The sequence below is a fragment of the Pempheris klunzingeri genome, chromosome 6 (assembly GCF_042242105.1).
Source record: "Pempheris klunzingeri isolate RE-2024b chromosome 6, fPemKlu1.hap1, whole genome shotgun sequence".
NCBI classification, from domain to species: domain Eukaryota; kingdom Metazoa; phylum Chordata; class Actinopteri; order Acropomatiformes; family Pempheridae; genus Pempheris; species Pempheris klunzingeri.
In genome coordinates this window covers 9,652,935-9,672,143 of record NC_092017.1, presented here as the reverse complement: position 1 = coordinate 9,672,143, position 19,209 = coordinate 9,652,935, and the positions used below count along the sequence as shown (strand labels likewise).

General features: G+C 42.3%; 1 protein-coding gene across 1 annotated transcript in view; it reads left to right on the top strand.

The window, feature by feature from the left end:
* pip5k1ca (phosphatidylinositol-4-phosphate 5-kinase, type I, gamma a) overlaps positions 1-12,966 on the top strand; it is a 41,954-nt gene extending 28,988 nt beyond the window's left edge. The window contains exons 10-17 of the mRNA XM_070831601.1: positions 93-141; positions 1,745-1,829; positions 2,250-2,411; positions 2,654-2,795; positions 3,115-3,147; positions 3,425-3,544; positions 6,135-6,393; positions 12,448-12,966. Of these exons, the coding sequence (XP_070687702.1) occupies positions 93-141; positions 1,745-1,829; positions 2,250-2,411; positions 2,654-2,795; positions 3,115-3,147; positions 3,425-3,544; positions 6,135-6,393; positions 12,448-12,450 (853 nt within the window). The 3' untranslated portion in view covers positions 12,451-12,966. The remainder of the gene's footprint in view (positions 1-92; positions 142-1,744; positions 1,830-2,249; positions 2,412-2,653; positions 2,796-3,114; positions 3,148-3,424; positions 3,545-6,134; positions 6,394-12,447) is intronic.
* The last annotated feature ends 6,243 nt before the right edge of the window (positions 12,967-19,209 follow it).

Here is a 19,209-nt window from a genome sequence, read left to right as displayed (position 1 = left end):
GGCATGACAAGTATATTCATTTACCTATGACCCTACTATATTAGACATGTTTGCGTCCCCGTGCTAAACTGTGCTTCTCTTTGTCCCTGCAGGCTAATCAAGAAATTGGAGCACACGTGGAAGGCTTTGGTTCATGACGGGGTGAGTTTTTAGTAGCTGTCGACATAGAGACACATGAAGTATACACACACTCACACAGGAGCTCATACTCAATACATATATCCTCAAAATCCATCTTTTGTTGCAGTATCACATTATCCAGACGTGATCATCCTTTAAACGAAAGCCTCAGGCTTTTGTTGTTTTCATATCTTTGTGTCTGTGAGGAATTTTATTACCTTGGCGTTTGGCGACCTTCACTGTTTTGAAGAACAGCCAGTCTGTCTGTGTGTATTTTCTATCAGCTTGTCTCTTTCCCATTTTGCTCTCTTTCAACCTGTGAGACTAAAACGGTGTTGATAACTGTATAATATCCTCCTGGCCCAGTAGGTCTGCCCTCCCTGTACTTCACACAGCTATTGAAGAAGTCATAATTTAAGTGTCTGTGGCTGTGTTGGTGTATTAAAGATTATTAGAAGTCAGCTTTAAGATGGGATGTGGATTACTCAAATGAATGAATTACACGCCTATCTCCCGCTACAGTTGTCTTTTATTGAGCTAATATTATAATATAGCCACGTACTCTATATAAGTTAATTCTCATTCTTTTATATTACTGTCATGATGATTAACCAATACTGAGATTAGCTTGTATTGAATCACCTTTATTAAAGTGTGACTAACAGAGAGACACTCAGTGTTGTGCGAACCTGAGCCATACATATATTTCTACTGTTTTATTTGTATAAATTTGTATATTTTGAAAAATCTCAAGACCACCACATTTTTAGTGTACTTCCGTAAACAAACAATACCCGAGCCATGAAGATTAGCACCTCATAAAGGAGGAATTCAGCGTTCTCCCTCTTATTTTCATTTATTGGCAGGAATTCCAACACCGTGATAATTTAACACAAGGATTAATTTAATTGCTCACAAACCTGACTTTTTGTAAAGATGTTATTTTTCTCAGACAGTATACTGTACAGCGCCCTCACTCTCTCCGCTCCAGATCTCTCATCTCTGAAACACCTCCCATCTCTTCATCTGTCCATCATCAGCAGATTGTTCTCAAGATAGAAACAGTCCTATCAACCTCTCCCCTTGCTCTCTCCTTACTCACTCCACTCTCCCACTCTGAAACACGCTCACACACTATATATATATATAGCAACCCAATAACAGGCTCCTGTGCGTCACCGTTGCTGATGATCATGGTTACTCCTCTCGGTGTCTTACAGTTGGCTCAGTCAGGTGCACGCCTTCAAATATGTTACTCATAGTGAAGTCTAGTGATGCTGATATGGAGAGCTGATAGAAACTACACTTCCTCAGGCTTCTCCATCCCTGCTTTCCTCTGTCAGTCTAAACCAAACACCAAGTGTCATCTGTCAGTGTGCTGGCAGAGTGATCTCAGTCTGCTGCCACATAAATAATGAAGAGACGTGTCTGTAGCCTTGTCTGACTGTGTCTGTCTGTCATTTATTGTTTGTGTTGGTCTTTCTGGTGGTTTGACCCAGAGAAAAGGAGTGACTGAAATGGGACACTGAAGGGACTAATAGACAGTTTAATCTGCTGTAAGCGTGGGTTTGATCATTTTATCCATGCCCTGTTTGTCTCATTAATCTCTCCGTCTCTCCCTCAGGACACGGTATCGGTCCACCGGCCAGGCTTCTATGCCGACAGGTTCTTCAAGTTCATGAGCAGCATGGTTTTCAAGAAGAGCTCCTGTGAGTTCAGTTTACGTCGAGGCGCTGCCTTATATAGTCAAACAGGGCTGTGTGGGAAGAGCCACAGACGCAAATGTCAGATTCTTTTGTCTCTTTTACTGCAGAGTCTTGACAGGAAATTAAGATACAGTAGCTAACTGCCTTATTAGGTGCTGCTTCATGTCTTGTGAGAGTTAAACATCAATTTGATCCTTATGCAGTTTTCTTTTTCATCACTTTTCAAGGATTTTCACAGACACAATTCTTTGTAACAGCACAGGAGTGAAAACTTTTTAATCTATACTTCAACTCTCAGTTTAAATAGTTTTATTGTGTTGTAGCTTCACCATCCAGAGATCCAGTGAATGTAACCATTCAGAAATACATTGCCATTAATTAACAGGCTGAATTCATTCACTGATACAGTGTACTGTCCCTCAGCTCTGAAGTCTTCTCCGTCCAAGAAGGGTCGTGTGTCGTTGTCAGTGCCTAAATGCGCCGGTCCTGGTGCAGCCTGGTCAGCCAGCCAGCTGCCCTCTGAGAGAGACGAGAACATCTACGACCTGAGGGGTGCTCGCAGCTTCCCAACGCTGGAAGATGAGGGTAAATGACACCAGTATACAATGTTGCAAAACACTGACTTAGCCCGTCATAACCAGACACAGATAGGATGAGCAGAGGCCATTTAGAGATGCAGATGTTATCAGAATTTAACAGAAGTGTAAGACAACAGGCTTATAGCTGTTGCCGTGAGAAACAAAAGGCAACACAAGCAGAGCATCACTTTAGAGATAAATAATAATGATATGTATGTGTGAGTGTGTGTCTCTCTCTCTCTCCTCCAGGGCGACCAGATCTTCTTCCATGCACTCCTCCATCGTTTGAGGAGGCCACAACAGCGTCAATTGCCACCACTCTCTCTTCCACCACTTCTCTGTCCATCCCCGAGAGATCCCCCTCAGACACGGCCGAGCACCCCCGCTACAGGTGCTAAAACACACACACGCACACACACACAAATACACACGCACACACACACACACACACACACACAAATACACTGGGAGTCATCCAATCAATTGCAGTCTGAGCCATGTTGCGACTAAATAGCATATGATGTTGTGTCAACAGGTCTTGTTTTTATAGTAGATCATTCTTTTGTTGGGGTAATCTGACTAAAACCCTTAAATTACAACTTAACCAAAGAAAATTGATGCTTTAAGAGCCACACCAATATGTTTCATGTTAGCTAGCTGCTGCAGTTCTCATATACAGCCTGCACTGACACTGTGTCCTCTGTCTCCAGGAGGCACACCCAGTCTCTCAGCCATGACGGGAGGTGAGTCGGGAGCATGAATGCTACTTTCACTTCATAAACCTTTTTAAGCAGGATTAACGGAGCTGTTTTTGCAAAGCTTTGAGAGTTGCTAGCTTCATGTTTTCCCAGCATGAGACATTTCTGGGTGTGGTGGGCGGGAAGAAGAGAAAATGTGAGGTCAGCCAGTTGGTTGGTGTGTTTATGAGTAGGCCCATTCTTCCCGTTGCTAAGATGTGGCTGTGTTTGTTTTTGGCATGCGTTTCATTTCCTCTGTGCGTGTTATTTTATGTGGGCTTAGGACCCAGGAGGAGCTGCGTGTGCGTGAGGAGGATCAGCAGACCATCACAGTGGAGGTGGAGTTGAAGAGACACGACAGTGAGCCCACCATCTCAGTTCCTCAGCCTTCACCTGAAACCAGGTACACCAGCAGCACAAGGACACACTACATGAGCATGAACAGAACAGCAATAATGATTTTATGACTCATCAAAACATTTGATCTAATAAATGAAACACATAAGACATAAGGGAGACAAATGCACTTAGCATAGATATAATGTTTGATTGAGGCTACATCAACTACTAGCATAACACATCCAAAGTGGCATCATGGGTAATGTAGGAGCCATGACAAGGAAGAAGAATGCCTTCAACCACAAATATCTCTGGGTTCCTGGATCTCCGAGAGACCAACAATGTTATAGTGCTAAGTGCTAAATCAGTGGAGTACAAGCTTTACTGCCCAAAAGTGTTAGCATAGCATCATGTAAAGTCTGTTTTGTGGTGGACTTTACAGGAATCTAAACAAACCAATAATTATTTAAAAAAAAAAAAAAAGTCAAATGTCTCTTTGTCATGTTTAGCACACCTTTACACACAGCAGCTTTGCAAAATGTTAAAAATGTGTCCACAAACACCAAATAAACCAGAAATATAACCATGATGCACACTGTAAACGGTGACAAAATGAGTCAGCTCTGTCGTATATTCTCAGTATGTGACCCCGATACAGAATAGATAAGCTGTAGAGCTGTAATGAGTCCATCATGACTCCAATCACCAATATGACTCAGTTTGACGCTGCATTATAAATAACCTGCTGCCAGTGTCTCACCTGGGCTCACCAGTCTCACACACATTGTGTCTAACATTGCACACAGATCGACAATGAAAGCAGCTTGACCCATTTGTTTAGAGGACTCCGAGGTGCCCTGTTAGACAGACAAATGCTGCAGGCACTCTGTGGAGCAGGCGTCTTCTATAAAGTAATCAGGCTATGAGAGAGTGCGCACATGCATGTAAATTTGTATTGTGTGCATTAGCAGTGTGTTTGTTTTTTATGGGGTGACACTGGGAGGCAGACACGGGGCAGAAAGATCCCCGACATGGGGGAACCAGTCAGTAGAAGTAGGGCAGTGGGGCAGGAAGCCTGCGTGCCTGGGGCTGCTCCCATAAAGCCGGAGTGACATGACACTTTGCATATTTCAACCTGGGTTTTAATTAACGTTTATTGGTGTGGAATTATAGCTTTATTTGAAACCGAGACTGCATCAGACAGAGAAAACAGCCGTGCAGACAAAACTCAAAAACACACATAACAAAAGCAGCTTGTGTAAACCACATGAAATAAAGTAAGTTTAAACAGAGCTGATGGGAACATGGCAGTGTGGCTCACATTTACGCTGGGGTTAGGTCAGTCTGGATCAGGGTGTGATTGCAGAGGGAAACCAACTGAGTAATTGGGTCTGATGCCGAGAAGGCGGTGGCTAGACATATGGCCCAGGGGTCTGGAAGGAGCTAGTGGGGAGTAGAGAGGGGGGAGGTGAGAGCAACAGAGGCAGCGACAGGCGACTGAATTAGCCATCTGACTGAGCGGACTCCTCCAAGCTGCCTCTAACTCACCTGCAGCTGGAGAGCTGGCTGGATGGGTGTGTGGAGAGAGAACGATGGGGTGGACTGAGCAGAATGGGAGGGCTGACTGGAAGAAAGAAAATAATGCATGAAGAAAGACTGGGCCGAGACAAAAAAAAAAAAAAGTCTTTCCTTTTCCCGGGGAGAGGTGTAAATGAGAAAAACAGAAATATAGAGAAAGGGAACAGCAGCAAATGAAAGATGGGGAGTCTGATACACAGACAGACAAAGGTACAGAATATGTACAGGTTTTTTTAAAGATATGTCTAAATGAAATGAGAGAAAGGGTAAAAGATAGACTTTCTGCATGGCAACCCCCATCCTATCCCTCTCGTTCATTCAGCCAATCAGTTCTCACTTTGAGATGCCAACTCAGCTTTTTTGCCTGAGTGGCCAACTGATGGGCTTTTCCTCTGGAGGAGCTAATCTCAAACACAGAAGCTGAGAAAGCACTGTGGATGCGCCTAAATCCTTCCTAATAGATGATGATCTGGCCAGGAACAATAAAGGATTGTGGCACCACAGAGCCAGCTGGCAAATCTTAGAGCTTAAGCAGCTAAACCACAAACACCCACACACACAGCTGTTGAATTTTAGCTTGAGCCAGTTTTCCCTAATAGCTTGGTCCTGTCCCTCTGCCCCGCTGCAGGAAAGTGGCTTATAGCAATTGACCCAATCGATGGCTCTTTAAGTCGGCAACTAACTTCTGAGTGGGTCTGTGTGTGTGTGGATTATCAGGTTGTTTATTTTGTCACACACACTGTAGATTCAGTGTCACATAGTTATTGTTCATCGCAATGAAATGCTAGTAAATCAATCCGGTTAGAAATCCTAGACAAAAAGACACTTCAATTTCCCTGAGAATCATCGCCTTTTACGTTGACTTCAGCATCAAAGTAATCCAGTTGTAGATGTCTTTACATCAGTGGGTAAATTCCTTACACGAACTGCTAATAGCTAATTCGGCATTATTTTCATGGTGCCAATTTGCCAACATCTAAACAAAAGCTGGACTCAAGTTGTAGCCCACGGCATAATTCAGGGGAGGAGGGGGTCTACTCTAACTCTCTAACAATCCCGTTTCCGCCTCCCCACAGTGAGGTTCAGGAAGTAGCTGGCGCAGAGGCCCCTGACGCCGCCACTGCAGCATCTTCCACGTCTTCATCAGCACCGGAAGCAGCGTCCTCTTCATCTGCCCCAGCCGCTCCCTCTTCTCCAGGAGCAGTCAAGGAAGCTCCCTCCAGTCCCACGGTGGTGGTGGAGGCAGACAGGGCCAGCCAGGTGTCTGGCTCAGGGTGCACCAGCCAGGCTTCAGTCGATGATGACGATGACGTGCCAATCACAGATATCTACTTTGTAAGTAGTACACACACACGAGCATGTGCACAAATCACACACACAGACATTTATACTGTTAAATTCTTTTAGGTGTTATCCCTGTTAAGATGTAAGTAAGTAAGTCCAGACTAGGCCTAGCTCCCATCACTTCTCATCTGTTTGAGTTTGACATTTTTAAGAAGCCATCAAATCATCTTTGATTAGCATTAATGTGTATTAGCTAATATGAGCTATTTTTGTAATAGATAATGTATTTGGGGTGATAAAGTCAAGGACTGAGCTATATGATGCTCTCCTACAGAGATGTTGACAGAGGGAACGCTGAAAGGAAGTAGCAGCTCACACTGGTAGGAAAATAAGAGCGTGTGCACTGATTGCTTGCAGTGAGTGGCGCACCTACTTAAAGGAATAGTTCGACACTTTAGGAAATCTGCTTATTTCCTTTCGTGCAGCATTACATGAGAAGCTTGGCACCACTTTCATGTCTGAACTGTCTTTATAATGTGAAAGTCACTAACCTTACTTTAGCACAGAAAGGGTAAGCAGGGGGATATATGTGTTGGACTGGATGTGTTTCTTGGTGGCATCCAGTGACTTCCTGGAGTCTTTTCTGGTTGCCTGGCAACCTCATGTTAATGACAAGACTCTTGGATGTTGCTGCGCCTGGCCAACAGGTAGCGAACATGTTAATTTATGAGCTTTAGAGGTGCTAGCACTCTCTTTCTTTCGGACAGACCCAGTCTTTGTGCTAAGCTAAGCTAACCGCCTGCTGGCTCTAGCTTCACATTTGGCATATTTACGACATGAGAGTGGTTTCAATTCTCTAACTCTCAGCAATGAAATGAATCTGTGTATTTCCCAAAGTGTCAAACTGTGTCTTTAAACACAGTGTATTGCAGTGTGCAGTTTGGTTTGCAGTGTTTGCAGAGTGATAACAGCATGTCAACGTCACCTTGCAGTTCCTGTTTTAATGTGATCATCAACTAGGCCTCAGACACACTCAGCTGTCCATTTTGTGTGGAAAAACAACTAAAGCTTTTGCAGTTTGCGTGTGTTCAGCCTACAGAATCGCCCTACTAAAGTGGCCATAATCAGATCAGATCACATCAGTGCCGTGTTGGCACGTCTAAATGTGCCCAAAAGCACAGCTATAAATGAATGTATGAGTGTCAGGTGGAGGATGAATAGTGCAGCCAGTGATCACAGGTACAGATAGAAATGTTCCCACCTGGCCGCACTCCTACTGGGTGTCTCCTATCAGGAATCAAACACCCTCTAATGTGGCATGAGAAAACCTAATGGCCAACAGGTTAGTCAAAGAGCTCCCTCAGTTATTTAACAGCCCTCTCATCTGACCGGCCCTGGCCAACGCCCAGCTCATGCTCCAAAAGGAGGAGATGCACACAGCAGCAGGGTGCCTGTAGCGCTGCATGAAGTGAAGTGGCACTGTGCACATCCTGAGGTTTAACCACACAGAAACATGCTGCAGCAGTGCAGTCACAAGTGGCTTCCAGGGTGTGGCCAAGTGAAAGTAAGTTGTTTCATCAGCTGCTGACACGCTGCTAAAGACCAAATCTAAAGTATGAAAGCTCTACCTATCTTGTATGTTAAGCAGTATGGACAGGTAGGTACATTTAAACTGTCAGGATCTCCACCGCCTCACTGGGTTCGGCCATTCAGCAGCTCAGTCAGCCAACTTGCCATCTGATCGTCCTTTGTGCTCCCCGTCTGTTTCTGCTATCTTCATCACCATCATCATCTCTTCTCCCCTCTGACATCCCACACAAATCAGGTTTCTGCATGATCGCTCAGCGTGCTTTTTCCATTTCTGAACGCCTCAGGTGCCAGTCCTCAACATTCACACAGAAAACACAAGAGCCACTGGACAGTTTCACTGTTATTGTTCCTGTATTGAAACTCTAATTGTTTCTTGTCTCCTTAAGGGGATGGAGTATTTTCAGCCAATAGAAGCACTTCATGAACTAGCAAAATAAAATCTTTATTATTGTGTATTATGGATTAGTGTCTCACAGCAGTGTTTTCTAAGGCACAAATCCATTGCTTACATAATTACTGCATGTACATTTAATTATTTAATTTAATAATCTATTATGATTATGAGTATGAGAGAGAAAAACTAATTCTTCACCATTGCTGCAGAAACTTCCTGAAGATTGAGTTTCATTGCATTTTGATTTATATGTCTCGTACATTTGAGCAAATTTCTTTCATTTTATTATTGGCTTTTATTTGCTTATTTTTCCACTATACAATTACTAGCAGTTTTTGCATGAGAAAATAAATCAAAAATGAATCTGATTTCCGTTCTTGTAACATGTCCTTGCCGTTTTATGGGCATACCTTTTTATACATAACAAAATTATTCCCTCCAGTTTTAGTGTTCAGACAAACTGCAGGAGCATCCACTTGGTTTTAAAGTGCCTATTTTTCAAAGCTTTGAATTAGACATTATAGAGGGAGCAGGCAGGGAATATGTTTGAATTCTGATATAAGAGATGGCAGCATTTGTGATCATGTAGCTCCTCAGGGAAAACACAGCATGTCATTTAGCTGTGAGATTGGAGTGATTGCTCAAGTCACAGAGGGAGACAAGCACGAACGTGTGTGTGTGTGTGTGTGTGTGTGTGTGTGCGTGCGGTCACTTCCCAGGTTCCTCAGTGTTCCTCATGACTAAATTATTCAGCCACTATCAACGGTCTCCACATTCACTTTTCATGATTCCCTCTCGTCTTTTGTCTGCTCTTCCTCATCCTCATGTCTTCACCTCCATCCTCCTCTGCCTACATTACCTTTCTCTCTCTCAAATCATTTTCACCATCCCCCATTCCATGCAGTCCTGATTCTTTCCTCTGCGGCTCTCTGCTCTTTCTGAGTCCTGTGATTACCCTCCTGTCATAATGGAGGTGGTGAGGTAGTGGTGGTGAGGTAGTAGTGTTTCGTGTTGAAAGGAGGGGGTGTTGAAATCAAAGTACCTGCCAGACTTGTGAATCTATCCGTCACCACTGACTCATCCAGTGTTTCTCTGCTGGATTACAAACACAACAGTCTTTTCCATTTTCACCTCAGCATGCTTGGTGTGTTATATTGCCTTTCCTCTCTCCTCTGTCCCACTCTACTTTACTTCAGCTTCTCATATTTCTTCGTGTTTGTCCCTGTTTCACATTCCCCCCTTGTTGTTGTCAGTTTCCTGATGGGAGGACCTGGGTTGTCTCTCCTCTCCGACAGAGGAGGAAATGCCAGTCCACTCGGCCAGTAAGTGAGAAGTGAGTTAGATGGCACCAGTCCTGCAGGTGGTCGTGCTCCTGGTATTAGATTAGGTTTGTCCCAAGTCTGCTGCTGTTGGACTGTTGGTTTGAGGAAACATATGATTACAGTGTTGAGGGGAAAGTAGGTAGAAAGAAGGTAGTTTTGTGATTATGTTGAAACCAAAAAAATACTTACCTTCCCTGTAGTGAAGAGACTGATGTGTGGGGGTAAACAAAAAAAACATCGTCTTTGACGGTCCGTCTTTCTGTTGCTCTTGCATTCATCTTCTTTTAAATCTCCATTTGTTTCCTCACTCACTGTCAGCCTGCATCATCCCCTGTTGCACCTGCGTGGATAGCACGTTAGCGGCAACGTGCTGTGCTTTGTGTGTGTATACAGTATGTGTGCGCGTGTGGCATCAACCCACACCGCCTCCGTCACCATCGCCAACATGCCACGCCACAGCTGCTTCCCTCCCTTAAAAGGCCGCTAACCTCAGTAACAAAGAACCGACCGAAGCTCTTAGAGGCGTTATGCAAAGAGCGCTTTTGCTTGTTGGAAAGTGAAAGAAAAAACATCCTGTTCTTGTGTTTTGCTTTGACTGAGGATGCTCTTTGTGTCTGACTGTCCTGGCATCCTGGCTTTCTTCCCATTCCCACCACTTCCCTCCCGCTCCTCATCCTCCCCGTTTGGCTGATGCAGCGACTCATCTCTCGCTCTGTACACTTCACTTTGCCTCCCTGGAGCTCGTCCAAATGGGGCAAAACATATGACATATGAATCAATCACAGGGCAGTAAGGCCCATCATAATATTTACATGCTTTACAGCACTTCTCTGCACTGATTCAGCCTGTTATTTGCCAAAATTTTCATCTCTGTGTTCCAGTCTGCTAACCACCACAAGGATTAACACATCCTTTTAATCACTTTTAACATTTTGACACTTACTTGATATGTCAACAATTCACATTTTCCAGTGTCTCTCGGCAACATTTCCTCCTATATGCATCCCTAATTTTCATTTCCTGTCTTGTCTTTTCTTCTCCTGTGATCTCCTGTGTCTTTCTCCTGCCTGCCCCTGCTGCTTGTCTCTGTGCCTCTGGCCTTTCCTCTGTCCCCCTCTGCTGTGGTGGGTGTGTAAAAACAGCCTCCAGAGGACAGGACCTGGGTGTACTCTCCGCTACACTATGGCTCAGAGTCTAAGGCCCTGCCAGATGGGGATTGGGAAAGAGAGACAGTAAGTGAGAAGCATCGGACTAAAATGTAAAGTACAGGAAAATCCCTTAGACAAAGAATAAATTGAGCTGTGTTTGGTAGTGATTCTTTACTCAGGGCCACATAGGATGGAAAGGCTCAGTTGTAACTTTACCCGCATGCGAAGCTTCTACAATAGTAAATTTTGAATAAGCTTCTTGGGATCCAAAGTCCATCATTGCTCCAAGAGTAGGCTCGCTCTGCATCCACAAACCCACCTCCACATTACAGCATTCATTCCTCATTGATAAGTGGGTGGAAATGGTCACTCGCAGCCAGCGTGACCATTTAGTCCACGACCAGCCATCCTGTGTCCCTCCAACAACAAGCCGCTCAGTATTTACCACACCCCCCGTAACTGCATCGGCCTGCGTGAAGCCATTACACTCACACTCCCACAATTCATGCTGCTTGATGTTCACACTAAAGATGTACACTTTAAACTCACAGAGGAGTCACACAATATGGACATTATGTTGTTTAAACTTGGTCAGTGTGGGTGAGTTTTTTTTAATGCATTCATTTATTAATTTTAAGCAATTTAGGTAGAGTTGAGTTTACTGACAGACTTTATTAGATAAGAGTTTATTTCCTGTGCTATGTAAAATGTTTTCTCCTCAGACTGCGCCACCTGCCTGCCTGTCAGGCACATCTGACATATGAGACAGTCAAAGTTCACTTAGCTCAGACTGTTTTCCTTCATATGAGGTTTTCTTTCGGAGGCTGCTCATCTGCTTTGTTCACTTTGGCACCATTTGCCCGTACTGAACAATATGCTGCATTCTTAAAAGATGTCATCAACCATTGATGCTTATTTTTTTTCTACTCAATTTTTCTCTCATCTTCTTAGACACATCTTTACACAAGGAACGTCCCAAGCAAGTTTTGACGTTCCAGATCAAGTCATTTATTGAGATGTGCAATAAAACATGTAAAGAAAAATATTAAACTTTGTTAAACAAACATAACTTTATCCCTGTTCCATGTAAATGTATAAATGGGACTGGCTGCTGGACCTCTTTCATTTTCCAGTATAAGACACTCGTTAACTTTTTGAAAAACTTCCCTCTCCGCTCCACGTTATAGATGATGTGTGCTTACAACACACAACAGCTGGAGAAGAGAGAGCAAAGTGAAGTTAAACACCCGAATTTTAATTTGAGTTGTGTAGCTGATACGGATTAATTAGAATATTTCATATTGGCTCAGGAAATGTGTACTTGACAGCACTAGTTGATCCAAGATGTTTCACCAAAACCAAAACAAACTACAGGCCGTGTCCAAACCTTCCCCTCCATTGTCACTTTGAGGTGTAATACATGAAGATATCTTATTTACTCAGGGGTGTCTGCTGTGTTTATGAAATCTGTGCTTGCTCCTATTCCCCTGTTTTCCCTTCTTTTCATAAATACACTTTAATTAGCTAGTTCACTGTTTCACAATCATGAGCAAGTAGCACATGAGAAGACAAACATTTTACACCGCTGGGGAAATAAAAATGAGTATGCTCTGACTAATACATTCACTCTGTGTCTGTCTGTCTCCAACAGTAAACCCTGTTCTCTGGCAGAGAGGAGTGAACGTCTCAGTGGAGAGGACTCATCGGTCTGACGTCCAGACCTCAGCGGTAGCAGCAGGATCTCTGTCTGAACCAGGATTTTAAACATGCATACAGAAACTGAACACACTGAGGTGAAAAGTGACTTGAGTACCAGAGAGGGGGAAAAAATCACTGACAGTGATAAACATCACTGATTTCCAACCATCCCTGCCTTTCACCCTTGACAAATGAAAATTATATCAATTGAATAATAATGTGTATGTGTGGCATACAGTAGTGTGTATACGGCTGTAGTCTTATATGTTTTTACATACATGAAAGGCCATAGTAAGTTACCGTGCCGACAAAAAGTGCTCGCCCCCCTTGGAAGTTTTTGTGTTTTGTTTTCTTCTAATATTCAATCACAGAGATTCAACGTGGCTTTTTTGACACTGATAAACAGAAGAAGAGCCTTAAATGTCGAAGGTACAACTGTACGAAGTGATCTTAGTTAATTAAACATACAAAACAAACACCATTTTATGGTCAGCAGAACCAATTAGTATGAATGACTGTTGAGCAAGGTCACTTCAGCTAGTTTAATTCTGTTTCAAGAAGAAGACATGCTGCATAGATTACAGTGTTTACAGCATTTCACTGTCACTCAGCAGTAGACTTAATGATTTACTAAAATAACCAGAATAATCCCTCTTTTCACAAGATTTGTATGTCATTTTTAGTATTTAATATCGAATTCTTCAGTTCTAATTCTGTGTGTGTGTGTGTGTATATATATATATATACACACATATATACACATAATGGTTGTTTTCTTGCTAAGAAATGGGTGCAGTTTGGTGAGAGAATACAGTGGATTTATGTAAGCTGAGGAACTGATGCAGGTGGGGAAATAGACAGAGAAAACCAGATGAGGGAGATGAGGTGATTGCAGGGCAGGAGGGAGTGGCAGGATCTCAACGGACATGGGAGTTAGTGATGTGGCAAGTAAACAAAACCAGTAAAATTTTCAGAAACAAAAAGCCAGGGGTATTTGTGACAGAGACTGCCATTTCCCTTGGCGGGAGCTGCTTCTGTCTGCCCTCTCGGGGAGTTTCACCTTCAGAGACTGGATTTAGGATTGGAGGGTTTCATTTTCTGTGTTCTTCACCTGGAGCAGAACTTGGAGCGTTTCTGCTTGATGGCAGAGCTCATCCTCGTTCTGAGCACTAAGCTGCTGCTGCTGCTGAATAGATGACCTTTTTTCAGCCAGGAGCCTCCTGCTCAGCTACAGGATCTGACGAATCAGAGCGCTGTTTTCATCGTTAATGGCCTCTTTCTGAACTGTGGTGACCTCTTTGTGAAGCCGGGCTGACTCACACATTGCCTCCGTGACGCTGAGCTTACAGTTCTGCAAGTCAATTTCACCATCATGGCGCTGCTGTTTCAGCTCAATGTCTTCATTATTCTTTCAGTTTTTGCAGCAGCTCTTTCTCTAGAAGTCTTTTCTGCTCCAGCTGTGACGCCCTCAGCTGCTCCTGCTTTCTCTGAGATTTTACCTCTGAGATTCTCTCTGAACTCCTGATTGTCTCACTGCAGGGAGTCATATTTTTGCCTCATGGACTCCATCTCAGCCTCCACTCCTTCAAACTCCTGAACTCCACTTCATGGAGCCTCTTTTTAAGCTCCATGGTGTCTTCATACCCGCCATAACTTTCAGCGTCGGCTCCTCCTGCTCCTGAAGGGTCTTACACAGGGCAGCATTTTGCCTCTTCCAGGAGTTGCTTTTTTGGAGACTTTCTCTGAGTTCCTTATTTTCTCGCTGCAGGGTGTCACATTTTTCGCCTGGTGGACTCCACCTCAACGTTCACTCTGTAGTTTTCAGTCAAGGTTTTGAGCTCTGTGGTAAACTCCTGATCTCCAGCTTCATGGAGCCTCTTAAGCTCAGTGGGTTCCTCATACCCATCCATCATTTTCAGAGCCTGCTGTTCCTGCTCCTTAATTGTCTGATGCAGAGCAGCATTTTTTCGCTCCAAGGATGCGTTTTTGTTGGATATTTTTCTGAGCTCCGTGATTTGTAGCTGCTATTTACTCCATGAAATGTTCTTCATCCTAAGACTTTTGCTCAAAGACTTGTAATTCTTTGATAGTTCCTTCAAGCTCGTGGATATTTTGCTGCTGGGAAGAAATCTGTTTGCTCATAGCCCAACATAGTTAGTACATCACTCCATTTGAAAAATATTTACATGTGCATAATTTGAGCACGTGAATCTGAGTTTGCAGAGCTTTCATCATGGCCTCTGTGTTGGCCATGTTTTTCTGCATTTCTGATTCTTGGATACTTTGAGCCCTCACCACACCACTGGCACCCTCTTCCTTTAGAAGAGTTTTTTTCTTCCTTTATTTCATTATATTTTTGCTGAAAGACTTCTAATTCTTTGATATTTTTTTTTAGCTCATGAATGTTTTGCTGCTGAGAAGAAACCTGTAGGCTCATGTCTTGTTTTTCGTCATTCAGTACATCACACGTCAGGCCTCCTTGTCCGCCTTGCTTGCTTCTGTAACTGTTAGAGCAGGGTTTGTTTTCTCCTCCCTGTCTCCTCTCTGGTTTCAGTGGTCCCCTGAGGCCTCTTTTTCACGGAGCAGGACGTCACTCTCTTGTTTCACAGCCGGTGAACTGCTGGTCCATCTTTGCTATCTGAACAACTTCACCTTTTGGTCTTTAAATGTGTGCAGTCTGTCATCTTATGAGGTTTCATAGGTGAGAATTATCAATTGTTTCAAATGATGCAGCCGGTATCCATGGAAACACTCACAGACCATAACATAATTTTACACAGATGGGAAAAGAAAGTATTTGTCATGACGCCGAAGAGTTGTTGTTAGGTTTTCAGGAGGTCAAATACACTTAAAAATCTCTAGAGAAAGTCTTACATGTCAACAAATCATGAGACACAACCGTGGTGAAGAATAAGTACTATAAGTGGTACATATACAATCAAATGCGATGCAAGCCTCATGTTACTAACGACTATGTTTGCAATACTGGAATTAATCTGTCTCTACATTTTGGATTATTACTTCCACCAGCTACTGACAGATACATTCACCAGCTACTCAGTTGTTGGCTACAGCCAGTTTTCCGCCCTTAGCCCAGGTCAGATGTGGGAAGTGTGCAGTTTGTCGCTCAGGGTTCCCTCTGGTCAAGGCTCAGTCGGTGGACAGTGAGGCCACTAATTTTTTTTTTTATCTACTAGTACAAAAAGGAACACAAGAGGTAGAAGACGAGAGAGAAAAATAAATACAGTAACCGTAAGCAAGGAGCTTGCCTTGGTGTTTTGGTGCAAAATGAACAAGTTCTGCAAAAGTCAACAATCATAGAATAGAAATTTTAAATAAAAGAATGAATATAAAAAAATTACAAAAATGTGAAAGTGTTTTAAGATTGAAAAGAGGTGTACAGTGTTTGAAGACTGAGAGGTTGGAAAGTGCAAAACATTGATCAAGGAAAGTGCAATTGTTCACAGTATAAAACAAGAAAGTACATTTAATTGATCATTTTCATCACTGTCTGTGTTCACTGTGACATTAAAGGATCTTTTCCTGGTGATCGGGGTCAAAAGTAACTTTAAATCCTACTTGATTCAATGTTTTAAGACAAAAAAAACATGGTAACTTCCAAGTGGGGCGGATACTTTTTCTAGGCACAGTCTGTTCTGGTTCACACAGTCACATCCCTCTGACAGGCTCTACGGACTCACTACTGCAGAGAAGCACTCTGAAATTTGTGTGTAGTGGTTTGGTTGATGAGGATGTGCCCACCGACCCTCCTTGGGTTTACCCTCACCTGGCATCCAGCTTTCTTTCAGCAATTTAAAGACAAACGTGATGTCCACCTGTGCATCTGCATGTAGATTTCAGTGTGCTGAGTGGGGAGTGAGTGTTCATCATGGGTGTATCATAAGAACTGGATACTTCAAATTTTCTCCAGTGGCCACTCGTGGTATTGCAACAAAAATGTCCTCCAAACACCACCATTTTAAAAAGAAACCTGTGAAACAGATGACAGGACGACTCCAGCTATAAATGTGGTGATTTATTGCTCTTTGTATTGTATATTCTTAAGCCATGAGGGTTTAATCTTTGTAAAACTTTTCACAAGCCCAGAAAGTCTTCTTTTTTTCTGAATGACATCACCGCTGTAGTATGAGCCAATCACCGGGGCAACTGGGCCAGATGAATGATGGGATAAACACTACTGTACATATTCAGTAGGCCAGATATCAGAGACTTTTATTGACGTATGCGTCAGGAAAGCAGTTCTCATTGGATTGAACAGGCTCCATCTTTGCCTTCAGTACCCAATTCTTATAACCCATCGATGGTGGTCAAGCCTGTGGTGTCGGAGGGCTCTGCCTGCACTCGTGGAACTGGAGTTACATTGATAACCATCGTTTGGCCAATCAGAACAGACCATCTACACTCGTTTGTCATCCTCACATTACCAGTAGTGAATATATGCAGTTTATAGAGAGAAGAGTTAAAACACATTGTTTCTTTAGCGGATATATTCAGTGATCAGAAGTTGTTTAGTTCTTAGAATAATTTATTATTTATATAAAAAAAAAATATATTTCTGAACTTTGAACTGTTTTACTACTGTGAACTTTTATTTATTTTGTCTGTTTGTATTTTATTCCAATCTTCACTGTAATTGGTACTTTTTCACTCTGAATCGCTTCAATGTTTTTTGTTTTGCATCCAAAGAACTTCCATACTTGTTTTGATAATTTCATCACTGCAGCTTTTTAGTAATGTTCCCAGTTTGTTTGTTTTTTTTACACCACGTGTTCGTCATGTAAATTCAGTGTTACTACTTTTTACACTACACATCTTCGCGGAAACGGCCGAGGCTTTCGTCTCTCAGCATCGATTGCAACACAAAGGCAGCAGACATTGTCAGTCGTTGTAGTAATCTTCACACCATTACAGTGTCTTCCAGTGTTGCCCTACTTGTGGACAGATGCACACAAATCATTTATAACAACAGAATTTCATATTTTCTTTGATTTTGAAGTGGAGAAATAATCAGCATATCAGTGACAGTTGCTACATCTGGTCGCCCTCACCTCCTCACAATAAGAAATCCGTTGACTGGACATTTCAGATGTTTGTAGACGTAGAGCATCAGCTGTAGTATTTGCAGTCAATATCGTACCTGTTATCTGTATATTTGAATGAACACAGTGCGTCGCAGTGTTGACTCGGTGAGACACAGCAGTTTGTAAATGGGTTGAATGTTGTTTGCACTTATCAAGAGGACCTGAAGATGAACTAGTGATAGAGGCCAAATAAACATACATCACGTTATCTTCGTTTCCGCTCACACAGGCTGATATTTAGACAGCGTTTATGTTTAGGATTATCAAGTGTGTGTGTGTGTGTTGGTGAAGTCAATCACAGTCATTGTAGTGTTTACTGTAGTCTCTCTGTGGCTGACATCTTAGGACTCTCAACTAAGACTTAAGTTATAAAGTTCAACAAACTTTGTTTTTTAAAAATCTGACTGCAAAAGCAGTTTCTTCAGTTGGATGGTACGTTTTTATGTGTGTTTGTGTGTAAAGGAGGACACATCAATGTCGGACATTGCAAAATAGAAATCAGCTCATTCTCATGATGTGCAGTGGCCAGTAGTAATCAGTTTGCTGTTGTTCATCAGATGGAGACCATAGCAGCAATATTTTGTACAGTCTAGCGTTTAAGTTCATTTTTATTGCCTTATTGACAATTTTTACATGTAGGCCTATTCGTTATATTCTTTTTTTCACTTGTGCTGTTGTATTTATTTTTCTTTCTCATAGTTGTGCTCCTGAGAATGTGTACATAAAATTATAAATACATATATAAAGATATACAAATATATTTTCCATTTGAATCGGAGAATATTATTTTTATTTGGTTTTATTTTTGCTGCTGGGCAAGAAATGATTGCAATCTACATGATTTACTGTACCATATTCTCCAGTGTGTTTATTGAGATGCAGCTGCTGTATATTTATGGTCCATAAACCACAGCTGTTTCTTTGTAAGATATCCAAAATTTAAAGATTTGTGGGTTTTACTGTACATGCGAATCAATAGGGATTCTTCCAACTGTTCAGCTGTGTTGTGTATGTGTTTTCAAATCGCTGTGTGCCCTCATCCAATAGGGAGAGTCCTTTACAGAGACATAGCATGATTTCAAAATGAATATGCATATCAGAAATGTGTATTTATGTATATCTGTGTATATTCATCTATTTATACGTGAGGATAAATAGATGGCTGTATGTGTGTGTGTTTGGACTCAATCAGAATGAATACAAAATAAAGCAGTTCTATGAATTGTTGTCCGTGGAGATGATGTCACACAATATTTTTATTAATTCCTTGTTGAAATCATCAGACATCCATGATAAATGGAAATGGGAAGCCATTCATACCAGTCATCTCAGACAAAATGTGCAAACAGAAGTTTTGCTGTAGTTTAGGGACCAAATAGCAATTAGGTATGCCATCAATGCTCCATTTGTACATCAAGTATGTAGCTCATATAGCTACTGGTTACTGCTGTATGTGATTTTAACTTCCCATCATATTTGCCACATTTTAGGTTTTGTTTCTTCACTGCAAACAGCCCCTGAAGGCAACGTGTTGCAGTCCGAAGACTTATTGCCTGCAGGCAGCGCAAAAGTCAGCTATCGTGGGATGGTAACAAATATGCCAATCTGCTTAT